The sequence below is a fragment of the Rhinoderma darwinii genome, chromosome 1 (genome assembly GCF_050947455.1).
Source record: "Rhinoderma darwinii isolate aRhiDar2 chromosome 1, aRhiDar2.hap1, whole genome shotgun sequence".
Lineage (NCBI taxonomy): Eukaryota > Metazoa > Chordata > Amphibia > Anura > Rhinodermatidae > Rhinoderma > Rhinoderma darwinii.
Genome location: NC_134687.1, coordinates 655,245,512 through 655,263,033, shown reverse-complemented (window position 1 = coordinate 655,263,033; position 17,522 = coordinate 655,245,512). Strand labels below are relative to the sequence as shown.

Genomic DNA, 17,522 nt, shown 5'->3' with positions numbered 1-17,522 from the left:
GATCGAAGCTTTACCAGCAGAACATTGCCCAAAGCTTCTCACTTCCTCAGCCGCTAGCCAATCTGCAATTTGTTCTATAGTAGTTCTTCCCATAATGCATCCTGGTGCCATCTCTTCCCCAGGAAGCGACGCACACGCACCCGGCCATTTGTTTGATGTAAAAGTTAACGTGATCAGATCATGCAACTTTCTTCCATTGCTTTATGGTCCATTTCTGATGCCAATTGTAGAAGCTTTTGCCAGAGGACAGGTATCAGCACTAGGACTAGTCCGCAGTGATGCAGCCCTAAATACAGTGAGCTGAAATGCTCTTTGTGTTCCAGTTTATCGAGGGCTAGATAGCACCAGGTCCTCAGGTGGGTGCATACGTAGGGGCCCAACCCAGTATGGTATGAAGAAGGTACAATACACACCAACGGGAGTAATTTTCAAGGTTCAAGGACATTTATTATTTGCCAGTAGCGTTTCGGTCATATCCTTGACCTTCCTCAGGCACTGTAGTATGCTGGTTCCTGTGAAATGGTGCTTGTGTAGATGCTCTGGACGCAATGAGAGGCGCTTTTGCAAAATGGTGCTTGTGTAGACGCGGCTGGCCACAATGAGAGGCGCTCTGTGTGTTCCGACACCTTTCAATCATAGCCAGCATTATGTTTTTGAACAGTTTATTCTGCAGTAGTTCTCCTGTGGGACCGGACCAGCCGGGCTGGCCTTTCTTCCCCACGCAGATCAATGACCGTGTCACCAGTTGTCCTTTCTTGGACCATTTTTGATAGGTACTAACCACTGCATACTAGGAACACCCCACAAGACCTTCCATTTTGGAGATGCTCTGACCCAGTCGTCTAGCCATCACAATTTGGCTCTTGTCAAAGTCGCCCAGATTCTTTTGCCTGCCCATGTTTCCAACACATTAACTTTTAAAACTGTTAATTTTCTTCCAAATATCTCCTCCCTTGTCAGGCGCCATTGTCACAAGATCATCAATGTGCTTCACTTTACCTGTCAGTGGTTTTAATGTTATGGCTGATTATTGTATATATTGAGGAGAACAGTGTGAATCGTCTTCATTTAACCCGTTAGTGACCGCCAATACGCCTTTTCACGGCGGCCACTAACGGGCTTTATTCTGATGCATATTCCTTTTTACGGCACTGCATCAGAATAAAGTAAACAGAGCAGGGAGCTGTCAAATCTCCCTGCTCTCAGCTGCCAGAGGCAGCTGAGGGTTGGGGGCGTCCCTGCTCTGTTGGGTGAGATCGATATTAGTATCGATCTCACCCGTTTAACCCTTCAGAAGCGGTGCGCAATAGCGTGCACCGCATCTGAGTGGTTTTTGGAGAGAGGGAGGGAGCTCCCTCTCATCCCACTGACACCCGGCGATAAGATCGCCGAGTGTCTGTCTCCAACGGCAGCCGGGGGCCTAATAAAGGCCCCCAGGTCTGCCTGTAGCGAATGCCTGCTAGATCATGCCGCAGGCATGACCTAGCAGATGCCTGCCCGTGTTAAACGGACAGGCAGTAATACACTGCAATACAAAAGTATTGCAGTGTATTATAATAGCGATCGGATGATCGCATATTAAAGTCCCGTAGTGAGACTAGTAAAAAAGTTTCAAAAAAGTTTAATGAAGTTACTGAAAAAAAATAAATGAAAAACCCACTTTTTCCTCTTACAAAAAACAAAATAAAGTAAAAAAGTTACGCATATTTGGTATCGCCGCGTCCATAACGACCCCGACTATAAAGCTATTACATTACTTAATCCGCACGGTGAACGCCGTAAAAAATGTAATAAAAAACGATGGAAAAATTGCTGTTTTCTGTGAATCCCGACTTTAAAAAAATGTGATTAAAAAGTGATCAAAAAGTCGCATCTACTCCAAAATGTTACCAATAAAAACTACAAGTCTTCCCGCAAAAAAAGCCCTCATACAACTGCATCGGCGAAAAAATAAAAACGTTACAGCTCTTCAAATATGGAGACACAAAACCAAATAATTTTGAAAAAAAAGCGTTTTTACTGTGTAAAAGTAGTAAAACATACAAAATCTACGGTAAACTGCGTAGATTTAGGACGCAAAAAAGAGTGGCAAAATTTCCGATTTTTTTTTTTTTTCTATTCCCACCCAAAAAAAAGTTAAATAATGTTAATCAATAAATAATATGTACCTCAAAATGGTGCTATTAAAAAATACAACTTGTCCCGCAAAAAACAAGACCTTATACAGCTATGTAGACGCAAAAATAAAAAAGTTATAGCTCTTGGAATGCGACGATGGAAAAACGTAAAAAATAGCTTGGTCATTAAAGAGGCTCTGTCACCAGATTTTGCAACTTCTATCTGCTATTGCAGCAGATCGGCGCTGCAATGTAGATTACAGTAACGTTTTCATTTTTTAAAAACGAGCATTTTTGGCCAAGTTATGACCATTCTTGTAGTTATGCAAATGAGGCTTGCAAAAGTCCAAGTGGGTGTGTTTAAAGTAAAAGTCCAAGTCGGCGTGTATTATGTGCGTACATCGGGGCGTTTTTACTACTTTTACTAGCTGGGCGTTCTGATGAGAAGTATCATCCACTTCTCTTCAGAACGCCCAGATTCTGGCAGTGCAGACACAGCGTGTTCTCGAGAGATCACGCTGTGACGTCACTCACAGGTCCTGCATTGTGTCGGACGAGCGAGGACACATCGGCACCAGAGGCTACAGTTGATTCTGCAGCAGCATCAGCGTTTGCAGGTAAGTCGATGTAGCTATTTACCTGCAAACGCTGATGCTGCTGCAGAATCAACTGTAGCCTCTGGTGCTGATGTGGCCAACACGATGCAGGACCTGGGGCAGGAAGTGAGTGACGACACAGCGTGATCTCTCGAGAACACGCTGTGTCTGCACTGCCAGAAGCTGGGCGTTCTGAAGAGAAGTGGATGATACTTCTCGTCAGAACGCCCAGCTAGTAAAAGAAGTAAAAACGCCCCGATGTACGCACATAATACACGCCCAGTTGGACTTTTACTTTAAACACGCCCACTTGGACTTTTGCAAGCCTCATTTGCATAAATACAAAAATGGTCATAACTTGGCCAAAAATGCTCGTTTTTAAAAAATAAAAACGTTACTGTAATCTACATTGCAGCGCCGATCTGCTGCAATAGCAGATAGGGGTTGCAAATTCTGGTGACAGAGCCTCTTTAACTAAATGTAATCATATATTTTTATTTTCTCATTCTTCATAACTGCACCAGGTAAAAGGAAACTTGGTGTTATAAAACCGTAGAGCTTCCTCCAACACCTCAGTGGTTTCCCACCCCTTGTGGAGAGAAAACTTGGAGTAGTTGTTTTCCTTAATACAGGTACTTTGTATGACTAATAAAAGATAAGTGTCTTCACTGTGGGTTCCCTCTCTTGAAATATAGAATTCCCTAATAAGCAGAGGTGTCATTGTTCCATGGCGTACCAGGGCACTTTTTTCTTTGGTTGGCAGGGAGCTCTTAATAAATATCCTCTGCAAATATCCTTTAAACTGTATCTGCAATTCTCAGGACGCGACCTTTTAGACTTTGATTATTTAAACATGGAATTGCAGATGTAGAGGGAAGTGTGTGATATATAGACAGATATACAGTAGTCATGTATTCAGTCACTGTGTGTTTCCAACAGATGAATCCAGTAGAAGAAATCCACCAGAGAGATGTCCCTGTCCTCTGTATTCCCAGGACTGTCCAGAGGAAAGTCACAATGCCCCAGAGAATCATCAGGTAGATGGCGCTAAGCTTTCTTTAAAATATATCTATAAAGCTGCGGGGGGGGGCATGTGCCCTGGGCACAAATAGGAAAGAAGGTAGGGGGGCGCCGGGCTGGGCAGCACGGGCATAGTTGCCATCAATCCTGAATTTGCCGGGAGAGTCCCAGATTTACCGAGACGTGTCCCGGCAACTGCCATGTTCAATTGTATCTGCGTCCTCAGGGCGCAGATACAATTGAATATTATGGCAGAGCAGGAATCTATCCCTGCTCTGCCATTCACTACTCCTGGAGCGGAATTCCTGGCCAGAGAGTTGCCAATGCTTTGGCCAGGTATTCCGCTCCTAAAGGGAGCCCCTGACACCCCTGTCCATATATGGACAGTGACATTAGGGACTCCTCCTGGAGTAAAAACCCCGGCCAGATCGTTGAAAACACTCTGGCCAAGGATTCCGCTCTTGGAGAAGCCCCTGACGTCACTATCCATATATGGACAGTGACGTCAGGGGCTCCTCCAGACAGAGCAGGGATTCCACTACTAAAGGGAGCCCCAATGGCGCTATCTACAGGGAGGGAGTATAGCACTATCTACAAGGGAGGTGTTTGGCACTATCTACAGTGGGGAGTGTGGCATTATCTACAGAGGAGCTGTGTGGCATTATCTACAGAGGAGCTGTGTGGCATTATCTACAGAGGAGCTGTGTGGCATTATCTACAGAGGAGCTGTGTGGCAGTATCTACAGAGGAGCTGTGTGGTAGTATCTACAAGGGAGGCTGTGGCAGTATCTACAACGGGGGTGTGGCATTATCTACAGGGGGGGTGTTTGGCACTATCTACAAGGGGGGTGTAGTACTATCTACTAGGGGTGTCTGGCAGTATCTACAAGGGGAGCGGTGTGGTAGGATCTGCAAGTAGGGGCTGTTTTTATAGCAGTATCTACAAGGGGGGGTGTGGCAGTATCTACAGGGGGGGGGGGTAGAAAAAAAGTACTTTGCACACCAATATGGAGTTATTTATCCAAACAAATTATTTATTTATAGCCAGTGACAGTGCGACACTTTGGTCAATACCATGACCTTCCTCAGGAACTATAGAATTAACAACATTTATATAAGTATAGATTTTGTAATAAGTGGTACAGAATGTCCTCAGTAACAATAAAATCAATTATGTACAGATCACAGATGTATATAAATCTTCATATGAAGCAATATCAGTAGTAAGTGAGTACTGTAAGATCTATGTGACACAGGTTACCGTAGTTCAAACAAATAATGAAAACAAGAAAGAAAAAAGTAAAGTTTTCACTGAGTAAAACACACATTGTAGATGTGTATAGTAATCATCTGAAAAGGTGGTAAAGGAAAATACAGGCAAACTAAGAGATATATAGACCAGTATATATAGTTGACAAGTAACAGTGGATGGATCTAGGTATAGAAAGTCTGGTTGATAGTATAGAGATGTAGAGATGTGTTATCAAATGAACCACATAATTATTTTTAAGTCTGCAAAAAAATTGGTAGTAGTTAGTATAGATGATATAGCTAGAATTTTTTTGCAGACTTAAAATCATTGTTCAAGGTTTCTCTGGAAGAAAAATACACTACATACCCATGTATCCTTTCAACCTGACATGGTTCCTCCTAGATGACGTACAGTCCGATTCTATATCCCTCCAATCATCTCTGAATAGATCTAATACTTCCATGCACTCACTCCTGCACTATTATCTCTCTACTACACAAACAAACATTTAGCAACAACATGTTTGAACTGACATTAATTTGTCTTACCTTCTAGTCAGCTGGTACTCCCAGCACTGTGGTTTTCTTCTCCCCGTTCTAACATAGGCAATATGAAAATTAGCCATGTGTACACACACAGGCTACGAGCAGCACGTTGCATATAGCTATGACAACTTCCGGTCTGAAAGACAACATCCGGTCATGGTGCGTTTCACATGTGCGTTCCAAGCACGCCATGTGACTGCACAGCTGGATACATAACAGAGGGGTTTTCTGACATTCCTGTAGCGCCACACTATAGCGGTTACCCGCCAAGCTTACAGCGCCATCCACGCAGGATAAAGCATTGACGAAAGGTAAATTCCCTATACATAATTATGTGGTTCATTTGATAACACATCTCTATACTATGGACCAGACTTTCTATACCTAGATCCATCCACTGTTACTTGTCAACTATATATACTGGTCTATATATCTCTTGGTCTGCCTGTATTTTCCTTTTCCACCTTTTCAGATGATTACTATACATTGCTAATTATTACACATTTACCACCAGCATTTTGTTATTGAACATTTATGTCTTGTCTGATGACCGGCAACCTCTCCTTGCAATGTAAGATTTTTTTTCTGTACAAAACGCACTGTTCTATGCATAGCTGAATATCTACAATGTGTGTTTTACTCAGTGAAAACGTTACTTTTTTCTTTCTTGTTTTCATTATTTGTTTGAACTACGGTAACCTGTGTCACATAGATCTTACAGTACTCACTTACTACTGATATTGCTTCATATGAAGATTTATATACATCTGTGATCTGTACATAATTGATTTTATTGTTACTGAGGACATTCTGTACCACTTATTACGGAATCTATACTTATATAAATTTTGTTAATTCTATAGTGCCTGAGGAAGGTCATGGTATTGACCGAAACGTCGCACTGTCACTGGCTATAAATAAATAAATTATTTGTTTGGATAAATAACTCCATATTGGTGTGCATAGTACTTTTTCTCTATTGGATCGGGTTAGCCCCCTACTAATGCACCCACACCATTACCTAAGTCTGTCCGAACCTTGTAACTACAGGGGTGGGTGACACTATCTACGAGAGAAGGCTATTCATTATGTCACCATGTAGTCTCGTTAGCCTCCGTTATACAATCTGTTGTAGTCCGGCACTGACCTCTTTAAATTATTCTATTTTCATTTATTGTTCTGGTAACTCCCTTCTAGAATTTATATCGCTTGTAAAATGTACGATGTAAAATACTCGAGTTACTTATAAAAATGACACCTCATTGATTGGTAGAGAAAGCAAAGATGGCGAGGTAGAAAGAGATGTTGGGGGGGGGGGGGGGGCAAACTGAATCTTTGCCCCGTGTGCTGCAGAACCAAACTACACCTCTGCTATAAAGTCATTGAACCCAGTTTCATTTTAAATTTTTTCTTTTTTGTCTGTTTAGGGTGAAGATCTGATTCATATTAAGGTTGAAGTTAAAGATGAAGCACAAGAGGAGACGGATGTAATGGCTGATCAGCAGTGTAAGAGGGGGGGGGGACTTTCATTCGTTGTAAAGACAAACCTGTTTTGAGGGTCACCTAGATACTACTCTCATATCATCCCATGTAAATAATCTATTCCGCCACTGCGTGTTTCCTACAGATGGATCCAGTAGGAGAAATCCACCAGAGAGATGTCCCAGTCCTCTGTATTCCCAGGACTGTCCAGAGGAAAATCACAATGTCCCAGAGAATCATCAGGTAGATGAAGCTGAGCCCTATATCAGATCTATATAGGGGGTGTGGAGCTTTTTGGTCATGGGGTCATAGATTTTGGTGGTTTGTTATGTTGATCTGTTAGATTCTTCGCACTCTCTGCTGTATTGTACTGAATTGTTACAAATGTGAAATCAGGGGGAAGATCTGACTAATAGTAAAGCCGAGCATGAAGCAGAAGAAGAGCGGGTGAGGGGCGATCAACCATGTAAGAGTGAAGTGGAGGAGGAAATTCCAGGAGGTGTTACCACAGGTCAGTAATAATGATATTAGAAAGTGAATTGGGAGGTTTGTTAAGGTGAGGTTCCTCCTTAGTTCTACATTACAGTAACACGTCAGACAATGTGTTATACATAGTGCAGGACCTGAGGGAGCTGTGACTGCACATAGAAGTTCTCTACAAGGTGATCTATGGATCCGGTCATGCACTAGGCTTAGTGTCAGATTTTGGGAGGGGCAGCAGGGACTAATAAAAAGTGTTAAAAATAGTACATTTTTTTTAGTGGTGTACAAAAATAAAAAAATACTTTTCCCACTTTTCCTTTTAAAGTATTGTAAAAAATAAACAAAATTGGTATCATCGCATCCGTAAAAAGTCTGAATTATTACAATATAACATTATTTAAATCACATGGTGAACACCGTAAAAAAAAAAAACGTGAAACCGCCAGAATCTCTCTTTTTTGGTCACTTTAGCGCTAAAAAATAATGTAATAAAAAGTGATCAAAAAGTCGTATGTGCCAATAAAAACTACAGCTCGCCCACGAAAAATAAGCCTTTACTCTGCTCAATCAACAAAATAAAATAAAAATAACCCGCAGGATAAAGGTAACGTGATTTATACAGAACAGTGCACACACAAATAAAATGTGTTTAAAAAGTTGCATGTACCCCTCAATGATATTAATAAAAAGCCCCCAAACCACTACGTCCTATGAAAAAATAAAGATATGGCTCCCATTAGTCGAAGATGAAAAAATATGCAGATGAACCGGTCCGATGGGAACTTTCCTTCTGTTTCAGGAGGAGATTATCAGGGCTCTAATATTTGGGAACCACAAAGAGAAGGGCCCAAACATATCTGCTGGAAGCGAGGGCGCCCGTATTCTACCAGGACAACACTTTCCCAGCAAAATTCCCCAAACTACGCAGAGGGGGATAAGTAAGGACACCATTTATCAGTGCGACACCGGCCTGTGCATAAAGGATTGCATCACAGCGTAACCCACATCTATGGATAATTGTATTATTTACCCCATTATTATACCCTCTTGTTATACCCTGATGTACTCCACACAGTTTATATATACCCTGATGTACTCTGCACAGATTATATATATATCCTGATGTACTCCTCACATATTACATGTATCCTGATGTACTCCTCACAGATTACATATACCCTGATGTACTCCTCAAAGATTACATATACCCTGATGTACTCCTCACAGATTACATATACCCTGATGTACTCCTCACATATTACATATACCCTGATGTACTCCTCACAGCTTACATATATCCTGATGTACTCCTCACATATTACATATATCCTGATGTACTCCTCACATATTACATATACCCTGATGTACTCCTCACATATTACATATACCCTGATGTACTCCTCACATATTACATATACCCTGATGTACTCCTCACATCTTACATATACCCTGATGTACTCCTCACATATTACATATATCCTGATGTACTCCTCACAGATTACATATACCCTGATGTACTCCTCACAGCTTACATATATCCTGATGTACTCCTCACAGATTACATATCTCCTGATGTACTCCTCACAGATTACATATACCCTGATGTACTCCTCACGTATTACATATGCCCCGATGTACTCCTCACGTATTACATATACCCTGATGTACTCCTCACAGATTACATATACTCTGATGTACTCCTCACATATTACATATACCCTGATGTACTCCTCACATATTACATATATCCTGATGTACTCCTCACGTATTACATATACCCTGATGTACTCCTCACATATTACATATACCCTGATGTACTCCTCACATATTACATATATCCTGATGTACTCCACACATATTACATATACCCTGATGTACTCCTCACAGATTACATATACCCTGATGTACTCCTCACATATTACATATACCCTGATGTACTCCTCACAGATTACATATACCCTGATGTACTCCTCACATATTACATATACCCTGATGTACTCCTCAGATTACATATACCCTGATGTACTCCTCACAGATTACATATATCCTGATGTACTCCTCACAGATTACATATATCCTGATGTACTCCGCACATATTACATATACCCTGATGTACTCCTCACATATTACATATATCCTGATGTACTCCTCACATATTACATATACCCTGATGTACTCCTCACATATTACATATACCCTGATGTACTCCTCTCAATTTACATATATCCTGATGTACTCCTCACAGATTACATATACCCTGATGTACTCCTCTCAATTTACATATATCCTGATGTACTCCTCACATATTACATATACCCTGATGTACTCCTCTCAATTTACATATATCCTGATGTACTCCTCACAGATTACATATACCCTGATGTACTCCTCTCAATTTACATATATCCTGATGTACTCCTCACATATTACATATACCCTCATGTACTCCTCTCAATTTACATATATCCTGATGTATTCCTCAAATATTACATATACCTGATGTACTCCTCACAGATTACATATACCCTGATGTACTCCTCACATATTACATATACCCTGATGTACTCCTCACATATTACATATATCCTGATGTACTCCGCACATATTACATATACCCTGATGTACTCCTCACATATTACATATACCTGATGTACTCCTCACAGATTACATATACCCTGATGTACTCCTCACATATTACATATATCCTGATGTACTCCTCACAGATTACATATACCCTGATGTACTCCACACGGTTTACATATGCCCTTATGTACTCTGCACAGATTACATATACCCTGATGTACTCGGCATAGATTACATATACCCTGATGTAATCCTCACATATTACATATACCATACTACTACCAAGCCAAATCCAGGCGCCAAAAGACGCTGCCTCAATACTGAGCCCTACAGTGTGCCCAAACAGCAGTTTACTACCACATATATGGTATTGCTATAACCAGGAGAACCTTTTAACAATTTTTGGGGTGTGTTTCTCTAGTGGCACAAGCTGGGCACAACATATTGGACTCTGAAATGGCATATCTGTGGAACAATTGCAATTTTCACTTTTTACCATCCGGAGCACATTCATTTCAGGAAAACACCTGTGGGGTCAAAATGCTCTACACCCCTAATAGGGATGCACGATGCATCGAAACTTCGATACTGTTCATCCCCAAACGGTTCGATACCGTTATTTCGTGTATTTCGATACTAAGCTCTGCGCGCCGTCAGGATGATGTGATGCTGCCGGCGCTGTACTAATGATTGCTGTCAATGAAGACCGAACATGGCGGGCGCACTGCAAAACACCCCTATGTTCTATCTTGAGTGCCTGCACCGTCGCTCATTAGTGCAGCGCCTGCCGCATCACTTCATGCTGACCGCACATGCATTTAATGTCAGGAGCGGGGCAATGCTGTATTACACAGCCCCGCCGGCGGAGATCAGAGAAACCTCTTATCTGCACCGTTATTCACCTGAATGCTGCAATCAAAGCTGACTGCAGCATTCAGGGAAAAATGAGCAGGGGGGATGCACTTTCGATCGCGTCACAGGGAATTCCTGTGACGAGATTGAGGGCCATACCATATATAGGCAGACAGCCCAGGGTCCATTGAAGGACCCCAGGGCTATCTTACCATATTTCCTGTTGTTAGGACATACCTCAGTATGCCCTAACAACTGCCTGTGTACTATCCGTACACAGGCTAATGTACTGGCATATAGATATATGCCAGTACATTAAAGTTTAAAAAATAAAGTAAAAACATAAAGTAATATTAAATAAAAAAAAATACATACATTATTTTTACAATAAACATTCAACTAAGTCTCAATACATAAAATACACATATTCGGTATTAGCGCGGCCGTAATAACCTCCGCAAAAAAAAATTCCGTCATTTATTATGTGTACGCTGTAAAAAAATAAAATAAAAACTGCTTTCTTTCACTTATTGTGGGGCACGAGGTGTGATGAATTTAACCTCCATGTGCCTCACATTACTAGTAATTAACTCCATCATGTACCTCACATATTAAGCAATTATGACTGCGAAACATGATGGGGTTAATTACTATTAATGTGAGGCACATTCAAAATTCAATAACACCTCATGCCTCACAACAGAAAATGGAAGAATTTTTTATTTTTTTAATTACTCTTGGCAAAGTATCGTTTTGGTATCGGTATCGAAGTCCAAATTCAGGTATCGTGACATCCCTAACCTCTGATAAATGTCTTAAGCGGTGTCGTTTCCAAAATGGGGTCACTTTTAGGGTGTTTCCACTGTTTTGGTCCCAAAGGTGTTTTGCAAATGCAACATGGGGCTAGGAAACTAATCCATCAAAATCTGTGCTCCTTCCCTTCTGAGCAGTTTATGAGCACATATTGGGTATTTCCGTACTCTGGAGAATTTTCCTTACAAATGTTGGGGTGCTTTTTCTCCTTTATTTGTTAAGAAAATGAACAATTTCGAGATAAAACTACATCTTATTGGAAAAAATGTGCTTGATTGGATGGTGTGATTGCTTATTTTTTGTGGGGCGATAGTTTTTATTAATACCATTCTGGGATACATGTGAATTTTTTTTCAGTTTCTATTAGATTTCTTGGGGTGACAAAAAAACAACAATTATGGCGTCTTTAATTACATTTTTTTATTCTTCGTACTGCGTTCACCGTGCGGGTTAAATAACATTAGATTGTAATAGATTACATTTTTATGGATGTGGTAATACCAGTTATGTTAATTTTCATTTTTGTTAACATTACTTTAGAGAACAGGTGGGAAAAGGTTTTGGTCTTTTGTAACTTTGTTTTATTTTTTACAGTTTTTTTTTTGTTTTTTTTGTTTTTTCATTAGCCCCCCTCCAGGGAACTTGAACTAGCGATCACTTGCTCTGTATACTGCAACGATAATGTATAGCAGTATATCATTTATTCTTACAGGCATCTGGCAGGACTTAGTGGGAGTACAGAAATGGCAGACCTGGGCGCCTTCATTAGGCCCCCAGGCTGCCATGACAACCATCAGCTTCGTGCAATCACGTTTCGGGAAGACCGATGAGGTTTTTGAGCTGGCCGGACCCTTTTTCTAATGCCTTAGATGCTGCAGTCGCAATTGACTGCGGCATCTAAGGGGCTAAACGGGCGAAATCAACTGATCTTGGATTCTACCCGTTGCAGTAAGGTGTCGGCTGTATTACACAGCCGACACCCGTTGAGTATGGAGCGTGCTCTGCCCGTGAGCGCGCTCCATACTTCCCCTTAACGCTTTTTACGTACATGTAGGTGACCATGCGTTAGGGTAGGGGTTTATGTGTCATTTTTTCTTCATTTTTGTTTATTTTTTAACTTTTATTTTTATGGCCTTTCCATCAGAAAAGACATTTGGGGAACTTTTATTATTTCATTTTATTTTTTTACACTATACTTTTCCTCTGTAACTGGCGCTTTACAGCAGGGGAGATCAACCCTGTTATAGTGACTATTGTCACTGATAGGGCTGTGCTGGGTCTAGTTAGATACAGCAGCAGCCGCCTACTACCGGCATCTCGGCGCTCATGTGACTAGTCACATGACCACCGGGATCAAAAGAGGCCGCAGCGCTCATTGAGCGTTGTGTACATGAGTGCAGAGAAGACAAGTGGTAAAAAACAATTTTTGTCTTCTTTTCAGGGTCCCTGGCTGTCTCTGACGACCGGGCACGCGACATTTAGCTGCTCAATCACTCAGGCAGCAAACTTAAACCAGCAGCATACGTACACAGTGGGCAGTCCTCAACTGGTTAAACATCATTTTAAGAGTCAATAGAAATGAAAAAACACATACATTTTGGTCATTTCCTTTATACTTTTGTTATTTATTTGGTTCTTCCATTACAAATCTTGTAATAATAACCGCTGAGAAGAAAGATCCTCATTATAGTTCTATATTTAATATGAGCCTGGGACAATAATTGAGGAGCTATTCGAAAACACACAAGGTCCCCATAACAAATCTGCACACATGTCACAAGGGGGCATGTTGTCTTCAGGATATTTCCGTAGTACAACCTTAGGCTGCAATATCAAGCAATCAGATCTCCACTGTAATCTACTATACACTTTTTGGAACATGTTTTCTTTAAATGGACCCTAACTTTTCAAACAACTTGTGGTATCTAATAGTATTCCTGATATATATCAACTTTGTAATTCACTTACTGTTATAGTTTAGCTGTTTTATCCATGAAAATTTTATGTGAAGTTAGTGCCACTAGGTGAGAGACACACAGACGCTGCTGCTTATAGAAGTCTATGGGAAAGGAAGGGGAAGCAGAATGAGGGAGCAGGAGCACATAGACACAGATGCTGTTGTCAATAAAGGACTTTGAACAGGAGAGGGGGAGCAGAAGCAGAGAGAGTTGACATAGGCCTCTGGTAAGAGTTATATGTCACCTCTGTGCTGGATTTTCCACTACACTGCTCCTTACTGCTGTATGATGTGCTCCATGCTGCTGCAGCTTCTGAGGGTGTGCTACAGAGAGATAGTAGACCAGGGTGGCTCTCTGCTCTGTGTGCAGTGTATAGAAGACATGATGGCAGTTAAGCTACACCCACTACCTCAGGGAAAACTGAGAATTATAGATCGAGCCTGCAGAGGGAAAACTGCTAAAAGAATGCCATATACAAGTCATGTAATGGCCAGAAATAGTGTTATTCCTCCTGTACACACATATAACAGATTATTCTGAAAAGTCGTCTTAAAATTAGGTACGCTTTAAAGGTCTTTAAGAAGTTTTCAAAGTGGGTTTAAAGATGTGGTTTTTATATTGGATTAAAAAATATATCCATGATTATTAGAAAGCACCTATTTTAACCAGTTGCTGACTGCCCATAGATTATAAATGTCCTGGTGGTCCACACCTATCTCTGCATGGACATTTTAAAACATCCTGCTGAGTTTTCTCCTCTCCGACTCTCCCACTCCATCACAGTTAAATATATCACTTATTGTATTACACAACGTCGAAGCCCTATATGTTTTGAGAAAAACAAGACCAAATACATATAGGTTGGAGAGAAATAGAACGACAATTTGCTATTAAGTTGTCACATGACTAAAACTTGAATGAGGCCACTTCATTTCATTAGGTTCACATTATCAGTACTTGATAGGACACTCTTTCCCCTTACAACAGCCTGAATTCTTAGTGGAATGATATTACTATGTACTTGAAACCTGTATTACAGATTCTGATTATTAACTTCACTCTGTCTATTCCACTACATCCCAAAGATGATCTATAAAATTGAGATCCGGTGACTGTTCAGCCATTTGGATATGCAGACCTCATTATCATGTCCATGAATTCATCCTGTGATTTGTCTCATGACACATTATCTTGTTAAATGTAGACTGTGGGCAATATTAGACTGTAACAATATTAAGTTAAGATTGTGTATGCCTTATTAGTATTTAAAAGTCCAAATGTGTTAGCAGAGAACAGGCTTCATTACCAGACAAGGTTCTGCTTTTTCCCAAAAATTATTTTATTATGTCGAGCTTTATGTAATAAATTAATAGTGGAGAACTGAGTGTAGACCAGAATCCTGGACTGTCATGGATTGTTATACGGCTGGAATGGAGTCAAAAGGCTTGGCTTAAACTTCTTCCTGCTTGATACACTTCTGACTTTGGCTCAAAACACGGCATGTGTGTTTCCAGCCTAATACAAATGTTATAAATTTGTCAACTTTTTTATTGTGAAACAAAATCACAGTTTGTTTTTTCAATCCTAACAGAAAATCCCAGTAAGAACTCTGAGGGAAACTTCACGTTATTGCTAAATTATAAAGTAGAAGATGAAGATATCATCCAGCGCTCTTCAGGAGAAAACCTCATTACCCTTAATATACATCCAGGACTTCACAGTAAAGACCTATCATATAATTTCACTAATAATGAGGAACCTTCTACCCAATCACAGATTGTTACCACAAGTACAGCCCAGAAAGGGGGTAAAAGGTTTCAATGTAGTAAACCGTTCAAAAAAATCTCAGGTCTTTTAACAAACAGAAGAATTCACACAGGAGAGAATCCGTATTCATGTGCAGAATGTGGGACATGTTTTACATTTAAATCAAATCTTGTTAGACACGAGAGAAGTCACACAGGAGAGAAGCCATATTCATGTCCAGAATGTGCGAAATGTTTTACAGATAAATCAAATCTTGTTATACATGAGAGACTTCATACAGGAGATAAGCCATATTCATGTTCAGAAAGTGGGAAATGTTTTACACATAAATCACATCTTGTTATACATGAGAGAAGTCACACAGGTGAGAAGCCGTATTCATGTGCAGAATGTGGGAAAAGTTTTAAATTGAAATCAAATCTTGTTAGACATGAGAGAATTCACACAGGGGAGAAGCCATATTCATGTTCAGAATGTGGGAAATGTTTTACAAATAAATCACATCTTGTTATACATGAGAGAAGTCACACAGGTGAGAAGCCGTATTCATGTTCAGAATGTGGGAAATGTTTTACAAATAAATCTCATCTTGTTAGACATGAGAGAAGTCACACAGGAGAGAAGCCATATTCATGTTCAGAATGTGGGAAATGTTTTACAAATAAATCAGCTCTTGTTACACATGAGAAAATTCACAGAGGTGAGAAGCTGTATTCATGTTCAGAATGTGGGAAATGTTTTATAAAAAAATCCTATGTTGTTAAACATAAGAGAATTCACACAGGAGAGAAGCCATATTCATGTTCAGAATGTGGGAAATGTTTTACAGATAAATCAGGTCTTATTGTACATAAGAGAAGTCACACGGGAGAGAAGCCATATTCATGTCCAGAATGTGGGAAATGTTTTACAGATATATCAGGTCTTATTGTACATAAGAGAAGTCACACAGGAGAGAAGCCATATTCATGTTCAGAATGTGGGAAATGTTTTACAAATAAATCGTATCTTGTTATACATGAGAGAAGTCACACAGGAGAGAAGCCATATTCATGTTCAGAATGTGGGAAATGTTTTACAAATAAATCGTATCTTGTTAGACATGAGAGAAGTCACACAGGAGAGAAGCCATATTCATGTCCAGAATGTGGGAAATGTCTTACAGATAAATCAAGTCTTGTTATACATAAGAGAAGTCACACAGGAGAGAAATTATAGTAGTGTTCAGAATGTGGGAAATGTTTTACTACTAAAGCAAAGCTGAGGGCTCATCGGAGAAACCATACAGGGGAGAAGCCATTTTGATGATCTATATGTGGAAGATATTTGTTTTTTAAAATAAATTTACATTTTGGAACTTTGCAGAGAATTCACATGAAGTAGAAACCATAATCTCGTTTAGAATGTGGGAAATGCTATAAGATAAAAAAAAAATATTTGAAACACCTCAAATTATTCACAGACTTTAACCCCTTAGTGACCCGCCTATTTTAGGCCTTAATGACCAAGCTATTTATTACGTTTTTTCCATCGTCTCATTCAAACAGCTATAACTTTTTTGTTTTAGTCGACATAGCTGTATTAGATCTTGTCTTTTGTAAGGACAAGTTGTATTTTGTAACAGCGCCATTTTGGGGTACATGGAATTTTATTGAATAACTTTTCTAAAAAAGCATTTTTGGGGGGAATCAAAAAAAACAATTCCGCCACACTTTTTTGCATCCTAAATTTACGCCATTTATCGTGTGGTATAAATAACACAATAACTTTATTCAGCGGGTTGTTATGATGGCAACAATACCAAATTTATATCGATTTTGTAGGTTTTACTATGTTTACACAGTAAAAAACAATTTATTTTTATTTTTTTAAAATTATTTGTGCTTGTGTCTCCATATTTGAAGAGCGATGTCTTTTTTTTTTTTTTTTTTTTTTCCGCCGATGCAGTTGTATGAGGGCTTTTTTTTGCGGGAAGACTTGTAGTTTTTATCGGCACCATTTTGGAGTACATGCGACTTTTTGATCACTTTTTATCAAATTTTTTTTTAAGGCAG

General features: G+C 39.9%; 2 protein-coding genes across 2 annotated transcripts in view; both read left to right on the top strand.

Annotated features, from left to right (window-relative positions):
* The window catches only part of LOC142665157 (oocyte zinc finger protein XlCOF7.1-like), a 38,679-nt gene extending 25,454 nt beyond the window's left edge, over window positions 1-13,225 (top strand). The window contains exons 5-7 of the mRNA XM_075844728.1: window positions 3,653-3,750; window positions 6,958-7,036; window positions 13,185-13,225. Of these exons, the coding sequence (XP_075700843.1) occupies window positions 3,653-3,750; window positions 6,958-7,036; window positions 13,185-13,225 (218 nt within the window). The remainder of the gene's footprint in view (window positions 1-3,652; window positions 3,751-6,957; window positions 7,037-13,184) is intronic.
* LOC142663916 (uncharacterized) overlaps window positions 1-17,318 on the top strand; it is a 201,765-nt gene extending 184,447 nt beyond the window's left edge. Inside the window, exon 6 of the mRNA XM_075842760.1 lies at window positions 15,615-17,318. Within this exon, the coding sequence (XP_075698875.1) occupies window positions 15,615-16,686 (1,072 nt within the window). The 3' untranslated portion in view covers window positions 16,687-17,318. The remainder of the gene's footprint in view (window positions 1-15,614) is intronic.
* Window positions 17,319-17,522: the final 204 nt, after the last annotated feature.